General features: G+C 41.1%; 1 protein-coding gene and 1 pseudogene across 4 annotated transcripts in view; both read right to left on the bottom strand.

The window, feature by feature from the left end:
• Positions 1–25,562, bottom strand: part of RBMS3 (RNA binding motif single stranded interacting protein 3) — a 1,057,118-nt gene that overhangs the window by 874,374 nt on the left and 157,182 nt on the right. For all 4 annotated transcript variants that reach the window (XM_073003441.2, XM_078377327.1, XM_073003440.2 and 1 more), the window contains exon 2: positions 22,545–22,613. In XM_073003441.2, the coding sequence (XP_072859542.2) occupies positions 22,545–22,613 (69 nt within the window). The remainder of the gene's footprint in view (positions 1–22,544; positions 22,614–25,562) is intronic.
• Positions 20,893–21,011, bottom strand: LOC140701471 (5S ribosomal RNA; annotated as a pseudogene).

Here is a 25,562-nt window from a genome sequence, read left to right as displayed (position 1 = left end):
ACTATTGAAGTAGTCCACTTCTGATCAAAAAATAGTCTATCTTAGCATTTTAATTTGGTTTTAATTTTACCTATATTTTATTTACTCCATAATTTTAAATTGTGCAACTCTCTGGTAGAAATAAATATCTTTTTCTGTATGGCAGCATGTTTGGAAATTGCCACAAACTGGAAAGGAATTTATAATTTATCTTTATATGCATGAAAAAAACAGTATATGGCATGTTGTCCTAATGGAAAAATTAACACACCAGTTCAAATTACTCAACCACATTCCGAACATGACTTTTTCAACTCATGGTTTCCTTTTATTTTTTATATTAACAAAAATGACAAAACATATTTCCCACCCACCTCCCATGTCAGTCTTTAGTGCAACATTCTAATCTGATGCAGATTACAGTAGTGTAAAGGTACTATATCAGATTAAATATTTCTAGTTTAAGACCTGTGCTATTATTTTGTAGTTGTCGCTGTTCTTGCTTCCATGTTCTTTCAATAAAAATTTAAAACATTTTAAGATATATGCCATAAAATAAAACCAGCAATATTGTTGGGGAGAGACTTGGTCCTGCATTGTATTTTTTTGTATATTGTATCGTATCATATTGCTCTGGAAAACACACTTTTAAGAAGAATGCCAACAAACTGGAGCAAGCTCAGAGGAGGGCAACAAGGATGATCGGGGGACCAGAAGCCAAACCTTATGAGGAAACACTGAAAGAACTGGGCATCTTTAGCCTCAACTGAAGAAGACTGAAGGGGAGTTTGTTTGTTTGTTTGTTTGTTTGTTTGTTTAACTTATATCCCACCCATCTAGTCTTTGATGACTCTGGGCAGCACACAACAAGTGGAATAAAAACAATTAAAATATTTAATTGTTAAAAAGAACTTACAACAATAAACAATCATTCAAGATGGGAGGGAAAAAAAGATCAAGTGGTGCCCGGAGGGAAGGCCTGCCTAAATAGCCAGGTTTTAAGTTGGCTTTTGAAAGTACCCAGAGAAGGGGTCAGACGAATCTTGGAGGGGAGATTATTTTAAAGAGGAGGAAACACTGCCGAGAAGGCCCGGTTTCTTGTTGTTGTAGTTGTTTTTCTTTCTGGGCCTCCCTTGGTGTTAGGCTCCTCAACCGCACCTCCTGGCTAGATCTATACGGGTAGATCTAGGTGGGAGGAGGTGTTCCACCAGATATCGAGATACAACAATCAGATATGATTGTTGTTGTTTAGTCATTAAGTCGTGTCCGACTCTTTGTGACCCCATGGACCAGAGCACGCCAGGCCCTCTTGTCTTCCACTGCCTTCCAGAGTTTTGTCAAAAGGGAGATATGGTAGCACTTTCCAAATACTTGAAAAAAATGTCAAACAGAGGAGAGGCAGAATCTGTTTTTGATCATCTCAGAATGCAGGACATGTAATAATGGGCTCAAACTACAGGTACCCAGATTTTGGCTGAACATCAGGCAAAACTTAACTGTTAGAGTAGTACGACAATGAAACCAATTACCTCAGGAGCCAGCGAATGCTCCAATGCTGGAGGCATTCAAAAATAAATTGGGCAACCATCTGTCAGATATGCTTTGATTTGGATTCCTGCATTGAGCCCAGGTCAATTATTCTATGATTCCATTATTCCAACAGCTACCAGCATGTTCCACTCTGAATGCTTATTTTTTTAAAACTGTATGTTTCTCATGAGTGAATCAGTTATGTTTTAGGTTTTAACCACTGCAATACTGACAGTAGCAGTAGTATAACTGCATTCACTGCCAGCCTGTTTGCTTTGCTTCCTTCTGAGTTCTGTTTAATTTATCCACAAAGGGAGAGAGGAAAAACTAAAAAGCAAATTTCAGCCTTGGGTATGTGAATTATTGCCACAGACTATCAACTTATATTCACACACGGATTAAGGTGACTAAAGAGGCAATAAAAATCCATTGCCTTCCTGTATCAATAATGCATATTTTATCTTAGAAGTTGGTTTTATTGACTTTCGCTGATGAAAGTGCACTAGGTTTGTCCAAATGCAGCTCTAGAGTTACTCCATATGAAAAAAACAACAACACCATCAGGGGCTAGAAATATCTCTCATACAGAACTATCAGTAAGCAAGTCACTGAGGTGCATAATTATGACTAAACAGATTTGGAAAACATTAAAAGCTCATTTTGTCAGCAGCATCATACAATCAACTCAATTATAGCCTAAACTATCAAATCATGTGTACAGGCTCAGTTCACAGCAATAAGTCAAAATGTCAGCATATGCACATGCTGTGAGTGGTATGTAGCACAAGCAAATTGCTCCCCTTGGGGCTGGTGTTAAGGTGAGTTCTCCTAATACTTTTCACCATGAGCCTATTGTATAGTGGTAAACTCTGAAGTGCAGTCACTACAGTCTCTGCAGCCACACCTCTGCAAAAAGAGTCCAAAAATGCAAGAAGCATGTTGCTGTGCATAAAAAAACCAGTAGCTTTTTCTTCCATCTCCACCAAGAACAGGTGTTTTGTGAAGCAAATGGATCCTAACTGCCTACTCAAGGAAAAGGTACACCAAAATATTTTGGATCATAATATAGCTTATTTACAACAAGGAAATCCATCTCCTCCCCACCTATTGTGAGGATAGCAGATAAATACAGAGGAATAGGTGAACTTGAGTGGTGTGGTTGATGATATTGTCCTTACTAAAGGGCAAAAGACACAGAACCTTGACCCTGCAATCCTTAGCTCCATCAGAATGCTCCACTATAGCACTACTCCGAGCTATATTCCAGAGAGAATGTAGTAACCAAAGAAGCATTAAATAACATTGAGTGCCTGCCTATCTTGGAAGAGCTGGACAGCGAACCAACCCTAGCAGAAATAAAAGTGGCCTTGGACTCCCTCGCCTCCGGCAAGGCACCTGGAAAGGATAACATCCCCGCTGAAGTGCTGAAATGCTGTAAGGAGATCATCACCTCTGAACTGTATGAGGTCTTTTGCTCTGCTCTCAGATACAGTTAGCAGCGGACACAGGTAACATCAAAGGAACGTATGACGGTATCAAGCAGGCCTTAGGTCCAGTACAGAAGAAATCTGCTCCCCTGAAGTCTGCTACAGGTGTGCTCATCCAGGAGCGAGCACAGCAGATGGAACGCTGGGTACAGCACTACTCTGAGCTATATTCCACAGAGAATGTAGTAACCGAAGAAGCATTAAATAACATTGAGTGCCTGCCTATCTTGGAAGAGCTGGACAGCGAACCAACCCTAGCAGAAATAAAAGTGGCCTTGGACTCCCTCGCCTCCGGCAAGGCACCTGGAAAGGATAACATCCCCGCTGAAGTGCTGAAATGCTGTAAGGAGATCATCACCTCTGAACTGTATGAGGTCTTTTGTCTCTGCTGGAGGGAAGGTGGAGTACCACAGGACATGAAGGATGCAAACATTATCACATTGTACAAGAACAAAGGAGACAGGCTGTGACTGCAATAATTACCGTGGCATCTCTCTTCTTAGTGTGGTAGGGAAGCTGCTTGCCCGTGTTGTGCTGAAGAGGCTCCAGGTGCTTGCAGATAGAGTCTATCCAGAATCACAGTGCGGTTTTCGAGCTAATAGATCCACCACTGACATGGTATTCTCCCTCCGACAGCTGCAGGCGAAATGTAGGGAACAACAACAGCCACTCTTAGTGGCCTTCATAGACCTTACAAAAGCATTTGATCTGGTTAGCAGGGATGGCCTTTTTAAAATACTTCCCAAGATTGGATGTCCACCTCGTCTCTTTAACATCATCAGAACTTTCCATGAGGGAATGAAAGGCACTGTAGTTTTTGACGGCTCAACATCAGACCCCTTTGACATCCAAAGCAGAGTGAAACAGGGCTGTGTCCTCGCACCAACACTTTTTGGGATCTTTTTTGCTGTCATGCTGAAGCATGCCTTTGGAGCTGCAACTGAGGGCGTCTATCTCCGGACTAGATCAGACGGAAAGCTCTTTAATCTCTCTAGATTGAGAGCGAAGACCAAAGTCCAACTGAAATGCATGCGGGACTTCCTCTTCGCAGATGATGCAGCCATTGTTGCCCACTCTGCTGAAGACCTCCAACAAATCATGAATCGTTTCAGCAAGGCCTGCCAAGACTTTGGACTAACAATCAGCCTGAAGAAAACACAAGTCATGGGCCAGGGCGTGGACTCACCTCCCTCTATCACCATCTCCACACAAGAATTGGAGGTTGTTCATGACTTTGTGTACCTCGGCTCAACCATCTCTGACACCCTCTCTCTAGATGTCGAGCTGGATAAACGCATTGGCAAACCAGCCACCATGTTCTCTAGACTCACAAAGAGAGTATGGCTCAATAAGAAGTTGACGACACATACGAAGATCCAGGTTTATAGAGCCTGTGTTCTAAGCACACTCCTGTACTGCAGTGAGTCATGGACTCTTTGTGCACGGCAGGAGAGGAAGCTGAACACCTTCCATATGCGTTGCCTCCGACGGATTTTTGGCATCACCTGGCAGGACAAAGTTCCAAACAGAGCAGTCCTAGAACGAGCTGGAATTTTCAGCATGAACACATTACTGAAACAGCGACGTCTACGTTGGCTCGGGCACGTCGTGAGAATGGCTGATGGTCGGATTCCAAAGGATCTCCTGTATGGAGAATTAGTGCAGAGAAATCGCCCCAGAGGGAGGCCACAGCTGCGATACAAGGATATCTGCAAGCGGGACCTGAAGGCCTTAGGAATAGACCTCAAGAGATGGGAAACCCTGACATCTGATCGTTCAGCCTGGAGGCAGGCAGTGCATCACGGCCTCTCCCAATTTGAAGAGACCCTTGCCCAGCAGGCCGAGGCAAGGAGGAAGTCACAAAAGCAGCAAAACCAGGGAGCTGAACAGGGGACAGATTGGATTTGTCTTCAGTGTGGAAGAGATTGTCACTCTTGAATTGGCCTCTTCAGCCACACTAAACGTTGTTTCAAGTCCTCCATACAGAGCACGTCACCATAGTCTTTCGAGACTGAAGGATGCCTATACTATATACAACAAGGAAATCCATCTCCTCCCCAACTATTGTGAGGATAGCAGATAAATACAGAGGAATAGGTGAACTTGAGTGGTGTGGTTGATGATATTGTCCTTACTAAAGGGCAAAAGACACAGAACCTTGACCCTGCAATCCTTAGCTCCATCAGAATGCTCCACTAATCACCATCATTTCCATTCAGCCAAGTTACTGTACTTAGAGTTCCATAGCTTAAACACCAGCTATACCCAATATTGACATTCAGACTGTATCCTTTCAGAGACAGGATCCTTTCAAAGACAGATATGCGGTATCTTGCTGTTCATATTACATGCAGCATCTAAATATGTGAACAAATCTGCATCTCCACAGGCCCATCAACTTTCATAGGGACCTGCTGTCAGGATTTGTTCCTTTAAGTGAACAAGGGGTTAAATTTAATATTGTAGTAATGAATGCAAAGTCATGCCTGTAACCTCAAGTCAATGGATGACTGACAGCATACAGATGGGACAAGCTTAGGTAGTGCTTGTTAACCACATTCAGCTGCTATGTCTGCAGTGATAGGCTGCTCTCACTACAGTGGGGTCTCTACTTAAGAACGTCTCTACTTAAGAACAATCCAACTTAAGAACAGCTCCATTTGCTAAATTTTGCTTCTACTTGAGAACAGAAATCCAAAATAAGAACAGGAAAAAAAAACCTTTCCTGCTCTTTTTTTAACCTTAGGTCATCTTAGGTTAAAAAAAAAATCTCCCCCTAGTGGTAGAGCACGTATTAACCAGCTTTGCATTAGTTCCTATGGGAACTAATGCTTCAAGGTACGAACGCACCTCTACATAACAAAAAAACAGCCAGAACGGATTAATTGGTTTTCAGTCCATTCCTATGGGAAATTTTGCTTCAACTTAAGAACGTTTCAACTTAAGAACACCATTCCAAAACGGATTAAGTTCTTAAGTAGAGGTTCCACTGTAGTTTCTATGGACGGAAAAGAGCAGATGCGGATTAAATGGTTTTCAATGCATTCCTATGGGAAATGCAGATTCAACATAAGAACTTTTCAACTTGAGAACCACCTTCCAATACGGATTAAGTTCTTAAGTAGAGACCCCACTGTATTTAAGCAAGTGAGTGAGAGCAGCACTTCACTACTCATTTGTGAGTCTGGTGGTCATTACTTCACTTGAATGTCAATGTTATGTTGCTCTGAGATATCTATGCCAATGTATATATAGCCATGTATATATGTCTGACCAAGTCTAATATACTATGCTATGTCTTATCAGAACTCTCTCCCTGCATTTTCTCATACGTCTGCATCTTTGCTCTGCTTATAAAGGGGAGGATTTGAATCTACCAGATAAGAGACTCTGTGTAACTTATTATCTTGGGCTCCAAAGTTTGTTTTCCCTAACAGAGTGCTCTTGGAAGCTTCACCATCCAAATCTGACTCCAAGCTTTTGAAGAGGCAAACAGCATATCAAGCCTTTGGAGTTGGCCCCACGCCAACACTTGCCCCATCTCCTGGTACATTGTATCTTAAATAGGAGTGGGAAAAGCTCTTGGACTGACACATAAAAATGCATCCTATATATATAAAACTCATTGTCTTCCAGGATGCATTTTTATGTGTTTGCCTCTTCAAAAGCTTGGAGTCAGATTTGGATAGTGAAGCTTCCAATATCACTCTGTTAGGGAAAACAAACCTTGGAGCCCAAGATAAGTTACACAGTGTCTCCCAGGATGCATTTTGATGTGTATATATAGCAGGAAAACTACCGGGGAGGTTTAATAAAGAAAAACAACAAATCATTGAAATACAATAAAGACACTGACCAGTAATACAAATGTCAGCTCTTTAAAAGTCCTTAAATAGGAGTGCCCCATCTCCTGGTACATCGGTTAAACCAGTGTCTCCCAGGATGCATTTTTATGTGTCAGTCCAAGAGCTCTTTATTTTCCCACTCCTATTTTAAATATGATGTACCAGAAGATGGGGCACTCCTATTTGAGGACTTTTAAAGAGCTGATATTTGTATTATTGGTCAGTGTCTTTATTGTATTTCAATGATTTTTTGTTTTTCTTTATTAAACCTCCCCGGTAGTTTTACTGCTAAAGGGTGGTGTATAAATTCTGAATGTAAACAAACAAATCAATAAGACTCCACGAAGCACATATCAACGCTGAAAAGCTGAGGCTGACTAGAATACAAATCTCCCTTTTGAGTAAACCAGACTGAGACTCCAACATAAATGAGAATAGCCAGGAGAACTGACATTAAGAATGACACAGTGTCCTTAGCAGTTCCCATTATGTCAGGCAGGCAGACTCCTTCATTGCTTTCACATAACTAAGTGACCTTTCCACCATATGTGCTCCAATACCTAAGCAAACTAGGGTGAATTAAAGACAAAATACCAGCCTTCAGTTTGAATATAAAGCTTGTTTGAATGTTGCTTCCCATTACCTGTTGCTGTCATGGACATTACAGGATGGCTATAGGTGGTGGGTGGGTAGTTTAAAAGTCCTATTAAGCTCTCAGTGACTAGCTTCTTCACCAAGAAAAGAGCTCGGATTTAATGGATGTTACATTGTGTAATAGAGGACATAATTCTTCTCATGGTATAGCTTAGTGATGGTTAAATCTGTCAATTTTAATGTTTCTTTCATTTCTCCTTTTTAAAAGGTTAAGTTCATTGCATGCTGTTACTATATCAATTTGAGTTTTTAAAAAAGTATGTTCTGCATTTATATGCATTTCTCCTCATGCATGCCTTTGTTTCAAATTGTGCCTTGTATTTGCAAATAATCCCCCAATTAAAAATGCATCAATTAATTATGTATCATGAAGCTTATTCCAAGTTATGACAATTGTCCCAGAGTTTTCTAGGTATAAAATGCCCCCAAATTGGTTTATCACTCCATCCTTCCAGTGGTGACATGCAACCATAGAGCTTGCCCAAGGCCACACAGATGGCAGGTCATGTAACAGCATCAGTCCCATACATTCTGAGTGATCTCAGCTGATCTCTCTCCTGGAAAGCATAGCGGGAACTCAAACTCTTGCCCTCTAATTCACTGACGTATACTAGCTCCATGTGTTGTTATGTGTCATCAAGTTACATTTGACTTACAGCAACTTTGATTGGATTTTCAAGGAATGTGAAATATTTAAAGAGTGTTTTTACTATTGCCATTCTCCTCACTTTTAAGTTTCCATGGCCAAGTGAGGATTTAAATCAAAGTCTCCTGAGTCCCATCACTAACCCATTACTTTATCCACTACACCACACCAGCTCCATATATAATGCATCAATAATGGACTATATTCCCTAATATATGCAACATATGTCTTTTTGTGGCCTTTTTTTTTGTTGGAAAACTGCATTATAATATTTGAAAAACTGCGAATTCCACAGGATGGCCACATTTCCCTTTTTTTGGTATGTTTTTGGAAAATGCAACATAGTCATGTGAAAATGTAAACCAAACAAATTCCTTCATCTCCCTGGCCTGCCTCTTAGTATGTAGAATCAGCTAATGATAAAATCTCTCTTTTGATCTAGGGTTTCCAGTGATGGTCTTTCAAAGACCTATAACAACAGCTGAGATTCTTGTAGTGGAGAAGTTAGGAACAAAACCAGAGTTATCGGCTCTCCCTCTAATGTCTAGGATTTGGGCACTACGGATATATTCACATATCATAGTAAGTCATGGTTTATAATAAACACAGCTTGTGGCTTCTGAAATGCACAGCAGATGACTTAAACAAGTGGTAGATTCCCTTCCTCATTTATGTTTTGCTTTTCCCCAACCAGTTGCTCAGGTTCTAATTGGGGAACAAATCAGGGATAACCTATTCAGTTGTCACAACTAACCATAGTGTAAACAAGGCAGGGTTCATAAACCAACAACTAGTCAGAGTTTCAAATTGTGGTTTGTGACTGATTAGCATTATAAGGCTTGTTAGCAAAAGTAGTTTCCCGCATAACAACAAGCCAGATTTCATCATGTCACACCACGAATTGTCCTGACATGTAAGCATGGTCTAAAAGTATAGTCTTCCCAGATCACAAAGCAAATAGCTGTGAAATGCAGATACATGAAGCAATGTGCTACTTCATGTGTTGTAGTAAAGGTTACTTATAAAAATGTGAAGTATACATGTGCACACTTCAGTGGAGTAGGTAGGAACAAAGAGCACCATAAATGACCAATGGATGCCTATTCATTTCTGTTTTCCATATATTTAATTGCTTGGAAGGGTCAGTGCAACATATTTTAAGATAGCTTGAAAGTCATTATTAGATCAAATATGAAATATATCATGATTGACTAAAATTATATATACTACTGTATTTTGTTCTATTAAGCAGCCATTTGGTGTAGGAATCAGCCCAGCTTTTTTTGCCATTCAGAATCTCTGCCCTTTGTCTATAGCATGCAATCTATTTTCATTCATTTTCTTTACAGACTTAAATGAGCAGATGTAATTCAGTTTAGATAATGCATCACAGCTGCAATAGGCAGGAAAGAATGGAAGAAAGTAATTGTTCTTGAAAGGAGGATACAAATGAATCGAATGCATCGTATTTGTGCAATTCAACTTGGAATTTCTCTCTGTCAACTTGGATGGAAGACGCATAGCAACAAATCCTTCCTCTCCTGAAAGTGTGTTTCAGGGAAGTAAAACACACATTTGAATGGATGAATGGGAGCAATCCTGAATCCTTGTAACAGTGTAGCAGAAAACAGTGCCCTTCCTGGGGTTTTATACTTCTGAGATTTTTCTTGTGACAGTAAACAGAGCCACATTAATTTCCACAGCAACTGTTATCAACCAGTAATCTGTCTAGTCTTTTAAACTTCCCTTTAGAACTTGTAGCAGGGATTACAAGCTGTAACGTCCACCTTATGTTTCATTTGCCCTAATAATAGGAAGGGAAAAGAATTATGTTGGATTTGAAAGTTTTGATCAAACTTGAATTTTCACACCTTCTGAGACTCCTTGCAAGAAGAAACACACATCACATTCACAATTTCTACACACACAACGTTTGCAGGGCAAGTCAGAGAACTAAAGTACACGAAAACAAAACGAGCCATTGCAACCATTGTTGTTGCTGCTGCTGTGATGTGCCATGGAGTCACCTCCAACTTATGGCAACCCTATGAACGAGCAATCTCTAACATGTCCTGTCCTCATCAGCTCAGCTCTGGCAAATTCAAGCCTGTGGTTTTCTTTAAGGAGTTAATCTATCTCATATTTGATCTTCCTTTTTTTTCCTGCAGCCTTCCAACTTTCCCAACATTATTGTTATTTCCAGAGAATCCTGCCTTATCATGAGGTGCCCAAAGTAGGACAGCATCACTTTCATCATTTTTGCCTCCAGAGACAGTTCAGGCTTGACTTGATCTAGGATCCACTTTTTTCGCTTTCTTGCAGACCATGGTATCTGCAAAACTCTCCTCAAGTACCATATTTCAAATGAATCAACTTTTTTCCTGTCAACATTCACACTAATGCATGGTGATCAGAAATACAGGAGTGTGGATGATTTTGGTCTTCTTCTCCGGAGACACATTTTTATACTTGATGATTTTTTCCTAGTTCCTTCACTGCTGCCCTTCTGAGTCTCAGCTTTCTTCTGATTTCTTGTCTGCAGTCTCTATTTGGACTGACAATTGAAACAGGGTACAGTAGGAACCCTGAATCCTTGGGGGGGGTTGGTTCCAAGCACCCTGCAGATGCTGAAAAATGTAGACTGTAGCAAACATCTCCCTCCCTAATCCAGACACCCTCCCTGCTCTCAACAACTATCCTGAAGGTATAGGGAAAAAGCCCTGCTTAGAGGCAGGAGGAACCTCCATTGCCATTTCTAAGGAGAAAGCTTGAGAGAGGCCTTAAGCAGCCAGAAATGATTCTCCATAGAATGGTATCTCTGGCTGCCTCTACTGCCCAATTCTGGTAAAATGTGATTTTTTTAATGCATTTTTTCTTTTAATAGTTTTAATATTTAATTTAATATTTGCAGGCTGTGGATAAGTGAGTCAGTAGATACTGATCCTGTGAATAAAGAGGTCCTATTGTATACAAAATCTCTAACTACTTCAATATAACCATTAATATGGCTACAGTTAGCATAATGGGGGCAAAAGTCAGTACAGTGGTGCCTCGCTTGACAATGTTAATTCGTTACAGTGAAATTGCTGTAGAGCGAAAACATCGGCAAATGAAATAAAAAAAAACCATTAAAACACATTGAAAACTGTTCAATGTGTTCCAATGGGCTGAATACCTGCTCGTCCAGTGAAGTTCCCCAATATGGCGGCCATTTTTGGTGCCTGTAAAGCGAGAAATCCATCCTAGAAAACAGCGGGGGGGCATTGTCTTCAGCTGGCGGCCATGTTGAAACCCGACGATCAGCTGTTTGCTGATCGTCGTAAAGCGAAAATCAGTTCCCAAAGCAGGGAACCAATCATCGCTAAGCGAAATTCCCCCATTTAAACCATCATCGCAAAAGCGATCACAAAAGCGTCAATGTAATGCAGATTCATCATAGAGCGGGGTAATCGTCCAGCGGGGCACAACTGTAATGACTTAACAGCACATAGCAACCATACCTAATAATCGATAATAGCTTAACATATTAACTAGCATTAGAATAGGCCCATTGAACCACCTGGCATTTAGTGAGTCAACTGCTCTGTAAGTTCTGTTAATTCAAACATGTTACTCTAACTGCGACTTGCTATACTAAAGTAATTTAGAACCAGAGAAGGACTGTTTGAACTAATCAAACTTTTAGAGGAATCGATTCACCATATCCCCATTGAGTCAATGAGCCTTGTTGTTGTTGTTTAGTCATGTCCGACTCTTCATGACCCCATGGACCAGAGCACATCAGGCCCTCCTGTCTTCCACTGCCTCCCGGAGTTCAGTCAAATTCATCTTGGTAGCTTCGGTGACACTGTCCAACCATCTCGTCCCCTGTCATCCCCTTCTCCTCTTGCCTTCACTCTTTCCCAACATCAGGGTCTTTTCCAGGGAGATTTCTCTTCTCATGAGATGGCCAAAGTATTGAAGCCTCAGCTTCAGGATCTGTCCTTTCAGTGAACACTCAGGGTTGATTTCCTTCAGAATGGATAGGTTTGTTCTCCTTGCAGTCCAGGGGACTCTCAAGAGCCTCCTCCAGCATCACAATTCAAAAGCATCAAATTTTGGTGGTCAGCCTTCTTTATAGTTCAGCTGTCACTTCCATACATCGCTACTGGACAAACCATAGCTTTGACTATGTGGACCTTTGTCGGCAAGGTGATGTCTCTGCTTTTTGAGATGCTGTCTAGGTTTGTCATGACTTTCCCCCAATGAGCCTCCTCTAGTGTAATTTACTACATTAAGCAATAGGGTTTTGGTCATGTTACCGTTTGTTACCTTTCTAGAAGAGCAGGAGACACAATATCAATTCAAGTATAATGGGAAAGACCTCAAAGATTCACCATATATTATTGTTTTGACTGAAATCACATCTTCTGCTATTTCGTCATAGGTGATTACTTATCTTGATCAACTCAGGGTATAACTAGAAGACTCATCTATTTTGCAATACTGATGGCAGAAGATCACACCCAAAGAAAATGGAGTAACTTTAATTTGTCCTTCAAAATTTTAAGCAACTGATAAGTGAAATTCTAAAGACTATTTCATAGAGCCAATTAACTGCCTTTGTTGCATGTGGAGGGCTTTAAGTGCAAACAGGGGTCATAAGGGTAAACATTTTTCCCAAGCAGCTAGATAGAGCTAAAGGTTTTCCCTTAATGTGGACTTATTGTATATGAAAAGGTCAGTTCTGTTTAGCATTTTTTGTATCTTTTATAATGAGGAGAAGCTTCATTTGGCAGGGCTTCACTTTGTGGGCCCACAATGAATGTTATGGGGAATATGTATTCTCTTCAGTTAACCCTCTTCTCTCCCTCAGTAGGGTTTCCTCAGATGTTCATTTTTCAGCAATCAGACTTGCAAATTAGACCAGTGGTTGCCTCCCAATAACCAACCACAAAACAATGCATGCTAAATGCAAGATGCATAGAGGAAAGGGGTTTAAATCATATACTATGACAAACAGATATTTTTCACTATTTGGGGGAAGCACGCTGCAAAGAATCTGCAAAACATGACTTATAATAATTGTGCTCCTAAGTGATGGTGCAACTAGACAGTGCAGTTGTTGCAGGCTGGGTAGCCTTCAGAAGGGTCATTTGTCTGTGTATAATCTATCTCCAACATGACTTTGACCCAACTCTGGGAGGCAGTGGAAGACAGGAGGGCCTGGCGTGCTCTGGTCCATGGGGTCATGAAGAGTCGGAACAACAATAAATCTATCTCCAATGGCATTTAAATCATTTTTTTCTGTTCATACACAAACTTGAGCTTATCCTGGGATGAGAAACCACACTGCACCCTCAGATCATACCAATTCTCACCAGGATCACTATTTGCCTATATTCCTCTTGGTCTTTAACAATGTCTTTTCTCCCTGCCTCTTCCTTGCCCTTATTTGGAAGTGAAATAGTGCTGAATGGGCCAAAAAAAGCACACATAAAAATAGTTTAGATGCCATTCATGTCAGAATGGGGGAGTGAGGCAGAGGGAGAAGTGTAATCACATATTTATAAGAGAAACAATATCTCTTTTTATTTTTTGTTTTTATTGTTGTAAATGACATAGTGCTGTTCTGATATAGTAGTGCTTTTTTTTTTAAAAAAAGAAAGAAATGGCACAGTACTGTATTGAACAAAACCATATTTTAAAAACTTATAAGAGTAGAGATAACATAGGAACGGAATATTCCTACTATGTTCCACTCAAGTTTTTCTAACTATACTGGAAAGATTTGTTACCAGTGACTGTGCTGGCTGGAGAGATTCTGGGAAATGTCATCCAAAAAGTGAACTTTGCCAAGCTCTGATTAGCAGGCCAATTCACACAAGATGACACAGCTCTGTAGATATGCATGGGCATTTCTACTGATAGAATTGCTCCTACTTCAGGCTGCTAAATTTGTTTAAAATGTGTCTTCAAAAGAAGAAGGCCAATGACACAACACAAATCTTTTTACTTCTTGTAGTAAAAAGATGAAAGAAAGGGGGAAGGGAGACTTTCAAGAAATTTGTCAGCATCATTTGTCTTGTAAGTGGGATGAAGTCACCCATCACCTCTTTCTTTGCTGTTTTTGCTAGGACTAGTTGGTGTGGCAAATCTGATCCATCACATGCTTGTCAGTGGCAGGGGCGGTGGTACAGAAGGAAGGGACCTAAATGAAGATGGCATAGGAGAAGTCAGCAATTCTTTATATAAGGGTTCACTACCTCAAACCACAGATTCCTATTTTTTTTTCACCACCAGAATCAAGGCAGCAAAAGGCAAATGAAATGCTTCTTCTTGCAATCAATTCATTTTCCTTTGTATTTTGCACATCAGAACAGCTCTGGACAACCCTTTCTGAAGAGGCATTTGCATTGGTATATATATCCCCTAGGCTTGCCAGTCTCAGGCTCTGTCTCTGAGATTCAGATTTTGGAGTTTATTTTTCAGATCTCAGATTTTGGCTTTAAAAACTCAAGGTGTTCAAGTCTGGGGCTTCATCATGACAAACTAAAGATCACCAGTAGATCCAAATGCACTCTTATCCAAAATTTTATTTAGAAAAAGCTTTTTCTCCCCTTTTTCCTACCTTTTTTATAGTGAAAGGCACTTGTTGCCAATGTGTTGTGCAAGTGTGACATAAATACAACTGCCTTCAGGGAGATCTGCTGGCAGTTGCGATGGAGTGGAGTTGAGTACTAAATTGTTATTGTTGTTTAGTCATTAAGTTTTTCCAACTCTTCATGGTCAAATTCATCTTGGTAGCTTCGATGACACTGTCTAACCATCTCGTCCTCTGTCATCCCTGTCTCCTCTTGCCTTCATTCTTTCCCAACATCAGGGTCTTTTCCAGAGAGATTTCCCTTCTCATGAGATGGCCAAAGTATAGAAGCATCAGCTTCAGGGTCTGTCCTTCCAGTGAGCACTCAGGGTTGATCTCATTCAGAATAGCTAGATTTGATCTCCTTGCAGTACAAGGGACTCTCAAGAGTCTCCTCCAGCACCACAATTCAAGAGCATCAATTCTTCAGCGGTCAGTATTCTTTATGGTCCAGCTCTCACTTCCATGCATCGCTACTGTAAGAAGCTGATGAGCAAAGCCAAAAACAGCTCCAGGTCTTGTTTTTGCTGACTATATAGAGCTTCTCCATCTTTAGCTACAGAGAACATAATCAATCTGATTTCAGTGTTGCCTGGTGATGTCCATGTGTAGAGTCGCCTCTTGTGTTGTTGGAAAAGAGTGTTTGTGATGACCAGCTTGTTCTCTTGACAAAACTCTATTAGCCTTTGCCCTCCTTTGTTTTGGACTCCAAGGCCAAACTTACCTGTTGTTTCTTTTATCTCTTGACTCCCTACTTTAGCATTCCAGTCCCCTATAATGAGAAGAACATCTCTCTTTGGTGCCAGTTCGAGAAGGTGTTGTAAATTCTAAGTACTAAGAATACATGTGCAAATACCATCTACTTTTATTTAGTTCAATTTATTTGGTTTACAAATAGCAACTGATTCACTTTCAGCCAAATTGTACAGTTTTAATACGTTTCCAAATATTTAGAAGTATTTGTAAGTAGATGTATGAGTCTGAATAGTTTAGAACAAACAAACATGAAAACTTTCCTTCCCTCCCTCGTCCTCCACCAGGAACTATGTAAACCACTGATATTTACTAAACAAAAAGGCTTATTGAAGGAGGAAAGAATATCACTGTTTAACAGCTGCACTAGCCCAGTGTGCACAGAGAGCACTTGATCACGGCCTTGTGTGTCATGTTTGCCACTCACTCCATTGGGACACAAGCTGGCACAGAAGCAAGAAAGGCAAAGTGCTGCAAAAATAAAAGCCAGAGGCAGACATTTTTAAAAAAAGTTTAAAAGGGGGGGGGGACTTCTCCTATGCTATCTAAAAAGCCATATCTGCCTACATGAACCTACCAGGATATTAATATAGTCAGAGGACACCTTTCTCTCAGTTCTACCACCCTTACAGACACATTTAGTGGGGATACGAAGAGGGCTTTTTCTATCATTTCTCCCAGACTTTGGAATTCACTCCCATAGGAGGCCAGGCTGGCCTCATCTTTGCTGTCCTTCTAAAAGCAAGTGAAGGCCTTTCTGCTCAGGCATTCCTTTAGATGATTGATTAACCAAGGAGATTTTTTAAAAAAAGATATCAAATCTATCTATATGCATGGTTCCCAGTGCTGAAGATAGGAACCATCCTAGAAAATATGTGCTGATTCTAACTATACATTACCTTTGTTGGTCAAAGAAAATGAAACATCAATGAAATATACCTTATTCCTTTACTTGCTACATCAGTTTTCTGTTCTAAAGAATGGTTCCATATTCCTAGCAACCAGCCAATGTGTATAAATGTCCAGGAAAGATCGACATATATTTGCAGTGCAGAGTTGTACCTATGTAACTTTATTCTGTGGAATCTGGGGATTTGCGAGTGATGGGGCAGTTAGAATTTTCTGCTGTAGTTCAGGGAAATATGTCTTATAGCTCTTCAGCAGAGAATTCTGGATACCTCACCAGCCTACAACTCTGTAGGACAGAGTCTGTGGAAGTTAAAGTGGTATCAAACAGATTAAACTATACAATGCAGATACACTTAATCTTTTTCTTGAGTTACATAAAGCAATTTGCATCTCTCTGCTCTCTACTGGGGCACACTTGATCTGGATCACTAGGGGGTTGAGTATACGCTGAATACTGCATTCAACAAAATAATCTTTGGACTCTTCTGGCATATTATACTCTACATACCAACAAAGGTGATAACAATAAATTGTAAAGTAGGGGTTCTTCCTGGTTATCATGAGTTAGCTAGTAGTATTTTTCAGTTTCCTCAGCGGAATAATTATAAACATACTGATGTGCACCATAGTTCAAGCAAAGTGAAGCACTGCAAATAAATAAATAGTGTCTCCACGTCCACAATGCCCCACAGAGGACTTCTGCCCTTACTATTTCTCTGACATTGGTTTGGAAATTGTGAAAGAAAAAGTTAGAGGAAGGCAGAAGGAAGTAAATCTAACTTGTAAAAGTCCTTTGATCGACCAAAGGTCACATCTATGTAGTTCTATTTCATTCTTCTATAGAGTCTTTTAAAGATGTATATGAAAGACGCTTCACTGAGTTCTCAGTGTGAGTCAAAGAAAATGCACATAATATGAATTTGTACCGTAATCTTGTTTTCTTTTGGAAAACTGTTTTCTAAATGTGTAAGTAAACAAAGACCCTCATAGGACGCCACATGGAATACAATCTATGATCTAATTTAAATGTTCCACAGAGAACCCTGGTGGAAAAAGAAAATTGTGTCTTGGTTTTCCTCTATGGAATTGTAGCCTCCTTCCCAACATCTCATCTCCACTGGTGGCGCCCACATTTTAATATCCACCGGGGAAGTGTATATGCTTATTAGAACCAAAACACGGGAGAGGAAAGTTTACAACAAAGAGATGAGAAGGAAAGGAGATTATAATACAATTGACAAAAAGAAGGAGAGAGATTACAATGTGTGAGGTGTAATACTGGAGGTGGTAATGTAGTACCACAGGCATCTTTTAATATAACAGGAGAAAGCTTTCCCAACAAATGCAGAATAGCATCAGATTTATTTTCAAACAATGTTCCTGCTAGTTAATCTTTCAACTCTGTTCACCCACTAACAGGATTCTAATACTACAAAACAATAATCTTGAATATGTGCTTATCTTTTTCTCCCAGGAAAAGAAACCAAGTCTTCACAATACACAGTAAAGTGGCTTCCACTGAGTATCTTAAAGGTGCCCTTTTTAATTTGGGAGTGTATCTGCTATTAACAGGAGAGAATATCCTGTGTATACATGTTGAAGGAACAATATTCAGATTTGTGCCTCAAGCAAATCAGTAGAAATCTACTAAGAATTTAAGCATATAACCCAATACTGATCAGAAAGCTCACTGAAGCTTACTGTAAGTCAGAAGTAATTTGTACAAAGTAATTTTTTAATTGTAGCTGTGACAATTGTGAACATAGTGTAGTCATGGCTGCTAGATTCAGCATTTATTACACCAGTATGACTTGTTGTTATGCGCTGTCAAGTTGCCTCCAAAAGAGTAGCCTTCAAAATGTCCTATCCTTGACAGACCTGCTCAGTTCTTGTAAGCAAAGGGCTGTGGCTGCCTTAATAGGATCAATCCATCTCAATTTTGGGCCTCCTGTTTTCTGGCTGCCTTCAGCTTTCCAAGCATTATTGTTTTTTCCAGTGAATCTTACTTTCTCATGATGGATTATTCTTATGAGTATTACTGTATATGGTACTTTTAAAAGTCCTCCCTAAACATCATAAGCCAAATCATACTTCAGACTGACTTGACAAGATAGATGTTATATAGAGAAGGGTGACCATGATGGTTGATAGGTCTGGAAACTAAATCTTCTGAATAATTTTTGAAAGACTTGTGAATGTTTAACCTTAAGAACAGAAGAAATGTGATATCACAGTCATCTTCACATAGCTAAAGGGACTGTCTAATGGAAAACGACACAAGCTTGTTTTCTGGTATTCCAAAAGGTAGGATTAGAACCAATTGATTCAAATTACACCAAAGAAGACTTTGACTAAAAGTCAGGAAGGGAAGCAATAAGCTGTAAGTCAGTTCTAACGTGACAGCACAGAACATGCACAGGATAGCAATAAAGCAATAAGCTGGGCCTTCTCAGCAGTGGCCCCTCGGCTTTGGAACAGCTTACCATTAGAGATCTGCTTGGCACCCTCGCTGGGTGTTTTTAAGAGCCAATTAAAGACTTGGCTTTTTAGGCAGGCCTTCCCTCCTGTCAGTACTTGACTCTTACTTTTAATTAGTATTTTGTTCTATTTTCCATCTTGATCAATACTAACATTGTCGAGCACAGTTAGAATCTAGATATGCAAAAGACAAAATAGAGGGTTTCTACTCAGAGCAAATGACTTTTGATAAGCTGCTGTTGGGTTTAAAAGAACAAATTGTTAGGAAACTGTATAACTATATGTTGGAAATTAAAATGCAGGATGAAATGGTTAAGGAATGTATGATAAAGTGGGCACAAAACATATGGCATAATATTGATATTGATCAATGGCTGAAAATATGGCAAAGTAACATAAAATTTACAAGATCGGTTAATCTTAAAGAGAATATATAAAAAATGTTTTATAGGTGGCACATGATCCCAGAAAAACTGTAAAAGATGTATACAGATGTATCAAATAAGTGTTGGAAATGTGAAACACAAGTGGGAAGTTATTATATGTGGTGGTCATGTGGAATAGCGAAAAAATACTGGAAAAGAGTTCATGCTATGTTACAACAAATAATGCTCTGTAATGTGCCATTAACTCCAGAATTGTTTTTATTGAGTATGATACCTGACAACATAGATAAGTCAAAGCAACATATAGTTATGTATATTGTTACGGCAGCTGGAATTCTATATGCAAAAAATTGGAAAAGTTCGACGATACCGAAACAAGAAGATCTTATTGAAAAAATACGGGAAATAGCAGAAATGGACATTTTATCAGAAGTCATGAAGGACTATCCCCTACAAAAGGCAACAGAAAGATGGGACCTATTCAACAAATGGATCAAATTAACAGGAAACGTGTAAATAGCATATATTGAAATGAGAACTTAATCTAAAAGGCAGAAAAGAGAAAACAGAATAACTTAAAACTTTGATATGGCAATAAGTACAGAATGGTTGTTAGCATGTTATGGTCTCCCCTCTTCCTCACAAATTCCTAAGTCCCCTTTTCCTTTTTGTCACCCCTTATGTTAAAAAATAAAAATTAAAAAAAAATACTAACATTGTCGATATAATTCATGGTTTTAATTGTTTTATGAATAATTTTATTGTGAGCCGCCCTGAGTAGACATAGTCTAGAAGGGTGGAATAAAAATCAAATAAATAAATAAATAAATAAATAAAATTTAGAAATATTATCACATGTAAGAATGTATCACTGGAGACTAAGGCTGAGGTAATTCACACTCTTGTATTTCCAGTCACCATGTATGGGTGTGGAAGCTGGGGAATAAATAAAACAGACAGGAAAAAAAAGTAGTTTTAAATTTGGTGCTCAGGGAGCACTTTCCAGAACGATGAATAAGTGGGCCCAACATGACCTCTAATTTTCAGCTATGCTGGGCAGGGTTTGCTTCTCTCTCTTGTGACTTCAACCCCCCCGTGTGTGTGTGTGTGTGTGTGCGCGCGCGTGTGCATGCACGTGTGCATGTGTGTGTCCGTGCATGCACACGCGCACGCATGCAAATCCACCCCCCATGTGGGGGTCTCTCATGAGTGGAACCAAAGGGGCTGAAAATGATCAGGACATGGAGGAGAAGGTAAGTTATGCAGAGGGAGATGGAATCACACATGCAGGCACATGCCTTAGAGCAGTGGTCTCCAACCTTGGGCCTCCAGATGTTCTTGGACTGCAACTCCCAGAAGCCTTCACCACCACCTCTACTGGCCAGGATTTCTGGGAGTTGAAGTCCAAGAACATCTGGAGGCCCAAGGTTGGGGACCACTGCCTTAGAGAGAACCTCGAGTGGGTCCCATGGTAAATCAAGCCTGAACTATCTCTAGAGGCAAAAATGCTGAAAATGAGGCTGTGCTACTTTGGACACACCATGAGAAGGCAAGATTCTCTGGAAAAGGCAACAACGCTAGGAAAAGTGTGTGTTTTTTATAAAGCCTACAGTACCCAGTATTCCCAGGTGGTCTCCCATCCAAGTACTAACCAGGCCTGACCCTGCTTAGCTTCCGAGATCAGACGAGATCAGGCATGTTCAGGGTGGTATGGCCGCTGAAGGCAGCAGGAAAAAAGGAAAAGCAAATTTGAGATGGATTGATCTCATCAAGGAAGCTTTAGTTTACAAGAGCTGAGAAGGGCTGCTCACGACAGGTTATCTTAGAGATCTCTCATTCATAGGGTTGCCATCACTCAGAGGTGACTTAACAGCATGTAACAACAACAACAGAGCTTCATTCAGTAGCAGCTCTTCCAATGTGAAACTGACTACGTCAGAAGGAGGAAGACTCTACACTACTTTGTTTGCGGTTTGCTGGAAAAAAAAAACAAGGGTTGATCATTTGCAAAGGTGCTTTAAGCTGACACTTTAGATGCTTTCTAGCTCCATAGTTCTATGACTCTGCTGGGATAGAGCACTGAGGCAACTTCATATGTACCAGATTGTTAGTACAAGCTAGAATAGACCCATTGAAGCTACAGGACATCTGCAAGTGTTGACTTATGATTCTATTCATTCAATGTATCATCCTAGCTGTGACTAACAATTAGATTTAAACCACAAGACTACAATCACATTGACCTTGCTGCAGAGATTGAAATGAATGGGGCGTAAACTACTTGCAATAAATTTATTCTTTTGATTTGAGTAATATTTATCAAAACTAACTGTGGCTGGGTTGCAGTCATTGCTCATTGTCAACTTAACACAAAAGACTAAAAAACAATGTAAGTCAGTCACAAACATGGGGAAAAAGGTGTCCCAAAGAGTATGGGGGAAAAGGTAAACAGAAAGACATGAGGTGCCACAAAAGTCAGCTAAAGCTCATAGTATTTTCCATAAAAGCCTTTTTCCTTCTTTATATTTATTTATTTATTTTATTTATATCCCACCTATCTAGTTGGTTAAGACGATTCTAAAATAAAATTGAACTGAAGCATTTCCAAACTGTTTTACACATCAGCTATTGTCACCACTAAGTACCAACTAGAAAGAGCCCCTTTAGCTCTTTGGCACAAACCTGGAGCTCTGGATTGCCTTCAGACATATACTAGCTGTGGTGGCTCTCAAACCTAACTTTCCAGATGCCTCTGCACTTCAGTTCTCAGAAAGCAAAGCAAAGCATGCTGCTTATATACCGCCCCATAGTGCTTCAAGCACTCTCTGGGCGGTTTACAAGTTAAATATGCAAGCTACACATTGTCCCCCCCTCCCCAGCAAGCTGGGTACTCATTTTACTGACCTCGGAAGGATAGAAGGCTGAGTCAACCTTGAGCCGGCTACCTGGGATTGAACCCCAGGTTGTGAGCACAGTTTTGGCTACAGTACAGCGGTTTAACCACTGCGCCACGAGGCTCCTCCAGCTGTACACAAACATTAAAAAGGGGCTGCCATAATTAGCCATTCAAAGTATTTAGTGATCAATATATATATTTCTAGTTAATGCGGAGTTTATTTATCACATGCCTGTAAGTAAGATGAAAAGACCTTTGAAAATTCTTCAAACATCAGTACTCATTACCAGACATAAAGAGTTATCAAACATATCACTATATATAAAAGAATATTATAAAGTAATATACTGAATTATTACCTGATGTGATTGTGAACTTGACCATCTGCTATATGAAGGAGCACTTGAAGTCTTGCTGGCTGTAGATTTCTATAAACAGGGGGAAAAAATAAAGAAATAAAGCAAATCACAGTTACTATGATCCATCGCTTAACAAACATAACAATATATTGATCCCATTAGTTCTAACATTGAGGAAAAATGCCTTCATCCTAGGCGTGTAAATGTTGAGTTATTTGACAACTGTGTATTCAGGGAGTCTTGCTTGAGGCATCCCAACATAAAGTGTATATAAAAAGAAAGATGGCATGTAGGCCCCAAAAGATGGTGTGAGGGGATCGTTCTTGGTGCCCCTAGTGGGCTATCCACCTCACCCCACACCCCCTGGGGTGCTTGATGAATATTTGTGATAACTGAGTACTATTGCCTGGCTGGCATTACAAACCCTCACTGAATGGGGTAGAGCGGTCTGGGCTGACTTGAAACTCCAGGAACCCCAACAGACTGTGCACAACCTGACTCTGGTGCCAGAAATTGGGGGTTGGGTAAAGACTGGGGTTGATGGGGTGGGCTAGTGGTGTTAACTGAGCCCCTCTGTGGACTTTCCTTTCCTTTCTTGGTAACACATTCATTCGTTTAGTCGTTTAGTCGTGTCTGACTCTTCGTGACCCCATGGACCAGAGCACGCCAGGCCCTCTTATCTTCTACTGCCTCCCGGAGTTGTGTCAAATTCATGTTGGTTGCTTCACAGACACTGTCCAGCCATCTCATCCTTGGTCGTCCCCTTCTCCTCTTGCCATCACACTTTCCCAACACCAGGGTCTTTTCCAGGGAGTCTTTTCTTCTCATTAGATGGCCAAAGTACTGGAGCCTCAGCTTCAGGATCTGTCCTTCCAGTGAGCACTCAGGCTTGATTTCCTTTAGAATTGATAGGTTTGTTCTCCTTGCAGTCCAGGGGATTCTCAAGAGTCTCCTCCAGCACCACAATTCAAAGGATACACTCATTAGGCCCATTAGAAAGAAACCTAGTTTGGCGGCGGATGAAATTGGCAACTATAGGCCTGTCGCCAACGTTTCTTTCTTAAGCAAGGTAGTCGAGAGGGTGGTGGCTGATCAGCTTCAGGCGCTTCTGGACGAAACAGATGCCTTGGATCCATTCCAGTCGGGCTTCAGGCCGCGCCATGTACAGAAACGGCATTGGTCGCCCTGTGTGATGACCTATTGAGGGAGGCCGACAGGGGCAAAGTGTCTCTGCTGGTCCTCCTCGATATCTCAGCGGCCTTTGATACCATTGACCACGGTATCCTCCTGGGGAGGCTCTCTGAGTTGGGAATAGGTGGCCTGGCTTTGGCCTGGCTCCGTTCCTTCTTGGAGGACCGCCCCCAGAGAGTTCAGCTTGGGGAGAGTGTCTCGGCCCCGTGGAGCCTCAATTGTGGGGTCCCACAGGGGTCGATCATCTCCCCAATGCTGTTTAATATCTATATGAGGCCGCTGGGTGGGGTCATCAGGGGGTGTGGAGCATTGTGTCATCAGTATGCGGATGACACGCAGCTCTACATCTCCTTTTCACCAACCACAGGAGATGCCGTCCTGTCCCTTCAGCGCTGCCTGGAGACCGTACTGGAATGGATGCAGGAGGACGGGCTGAGGCTGAACCCGGACAAGACGGAGGTGCTAAGGGTGGGCGCCCCCACATTAGGGGATCTGGGAAACTCCCTCACTTTTGGGGGGGTGACCCTGCCTGTCAGGTATGGGGTTCGCAGTCTGGGGATCCATCTGGACCCAGCGCTCACTATGGAACCTCAGGTGGCGTCTGTGGTCCGTACCGCCTTTTTTCATCTTAGGCGGATAGCCCAGCTGCGATCCTACCTTGACGTTGGGGCGCTCACTACCTTGGTGCATGCGCTCGTAATCTCAAGATTAGATCACTGTAATGCGCTCTACGTGGGGCTGCCTTTGAGGCTGCTGCGGAAATTACAGGTGGTGCAGAATGCGGCGGCCAGATTACTCAGTGGAGTGAGAAGATACCAACATATTTCACCCACTCTGGCCGCACTGCATTGGCTGCCCATCCGTTTCCACATCGACTTCAAAGTGTTGATGCTTACGTATAAAGCCCTAAACGGTTTAGGACCTCGATACCTGGCGGAACGGCTTCTCCCACCAAGGTCTACCCGTGTCACTCGCGCAAGCCAGGAGGTGAGACTGAGGAGCCTAACGCCGAGGGAGGCCCGGAAGGAAAAGACCAGAAATCGGGCCTTCTCGGCGGTGGCTCCTCGTCTCTGGAACAACCTTCCCCCTGAGATCCGCGCGGCTCCCTCGCTGGGTATTTTCAAGAAACAATTAAAAACATGGATGTTTGGGCAGGCCTTCCCAACAGATAACTCCTGACGATTTTTCCCTTTTCCTATAGCTCCCCATTTTGTTTAGTATATATATATATATTTTTCTTGTTATGTAAAATGGTCTTGTGTATATTATTGTATTTCTTTTATGTTGTTAGCCGCCTAGAGTGGTCCTCACACGACCAGATAGGCGGGATATAAATAAAATAAATAAATAAAATAAATAAAGGCATCAATTCGTCGGTGGTCTGCTTTCTTTATGGTCCAGCTCTCACTTCCATACATAATGACAGGAAAAACCATAGCTTTGACTATTCGGACTTTTGTTGGCAAGGTGATGTCTCTGCTTTTTAACATGCTGTCAAGATTTGTCATCGCTTTCCTCCCAAGAAGCAGGCGTCTTTTAATTTCGTGGCTGCTGTCTCCATCTGCAGTGATCATGGAGCCCAGGAAAATAAAATCTGTCACTGCCTCCATATCTTCCCCTTCTATTTCCCAGGAGGTGATGGGACCAGTGGCCATGATCTTAGTTTTTTTGATGTTGAGTTTCAGACCATTTTTTTGCACTCTCTTCTTTCACCCTCATTACAAGGTTCTTTAATTCCTCCTCACTTTCTGCCATCAGAGTGGTGTCATCTGCATATCGGAGGTTGTTGATATTTCTTCCGGCAATCTTAATTCCGGTTTGGGATTC

The sequence above is a fragment of the Pogona vitticeps genome, chromosome 6 (genome assembly GCF_051106095.1).
Source record: "Pogona vitticeps strain Pit_001003342236 chromosome 6, PviZW2.1, whole genome shotgun sequence".
NCBI classification, from domain to species: Eukaryota; Metazoa; Chordata; class Lepidosauria; order Squamata; family Agamidae; genus Pogona; species Pogona vitticeps.
The sequence above is the reverse complement of the archived record's forward strand: the minus strand, read 5'-3'. Positions and strand labels throughout refer to the sequence as shown.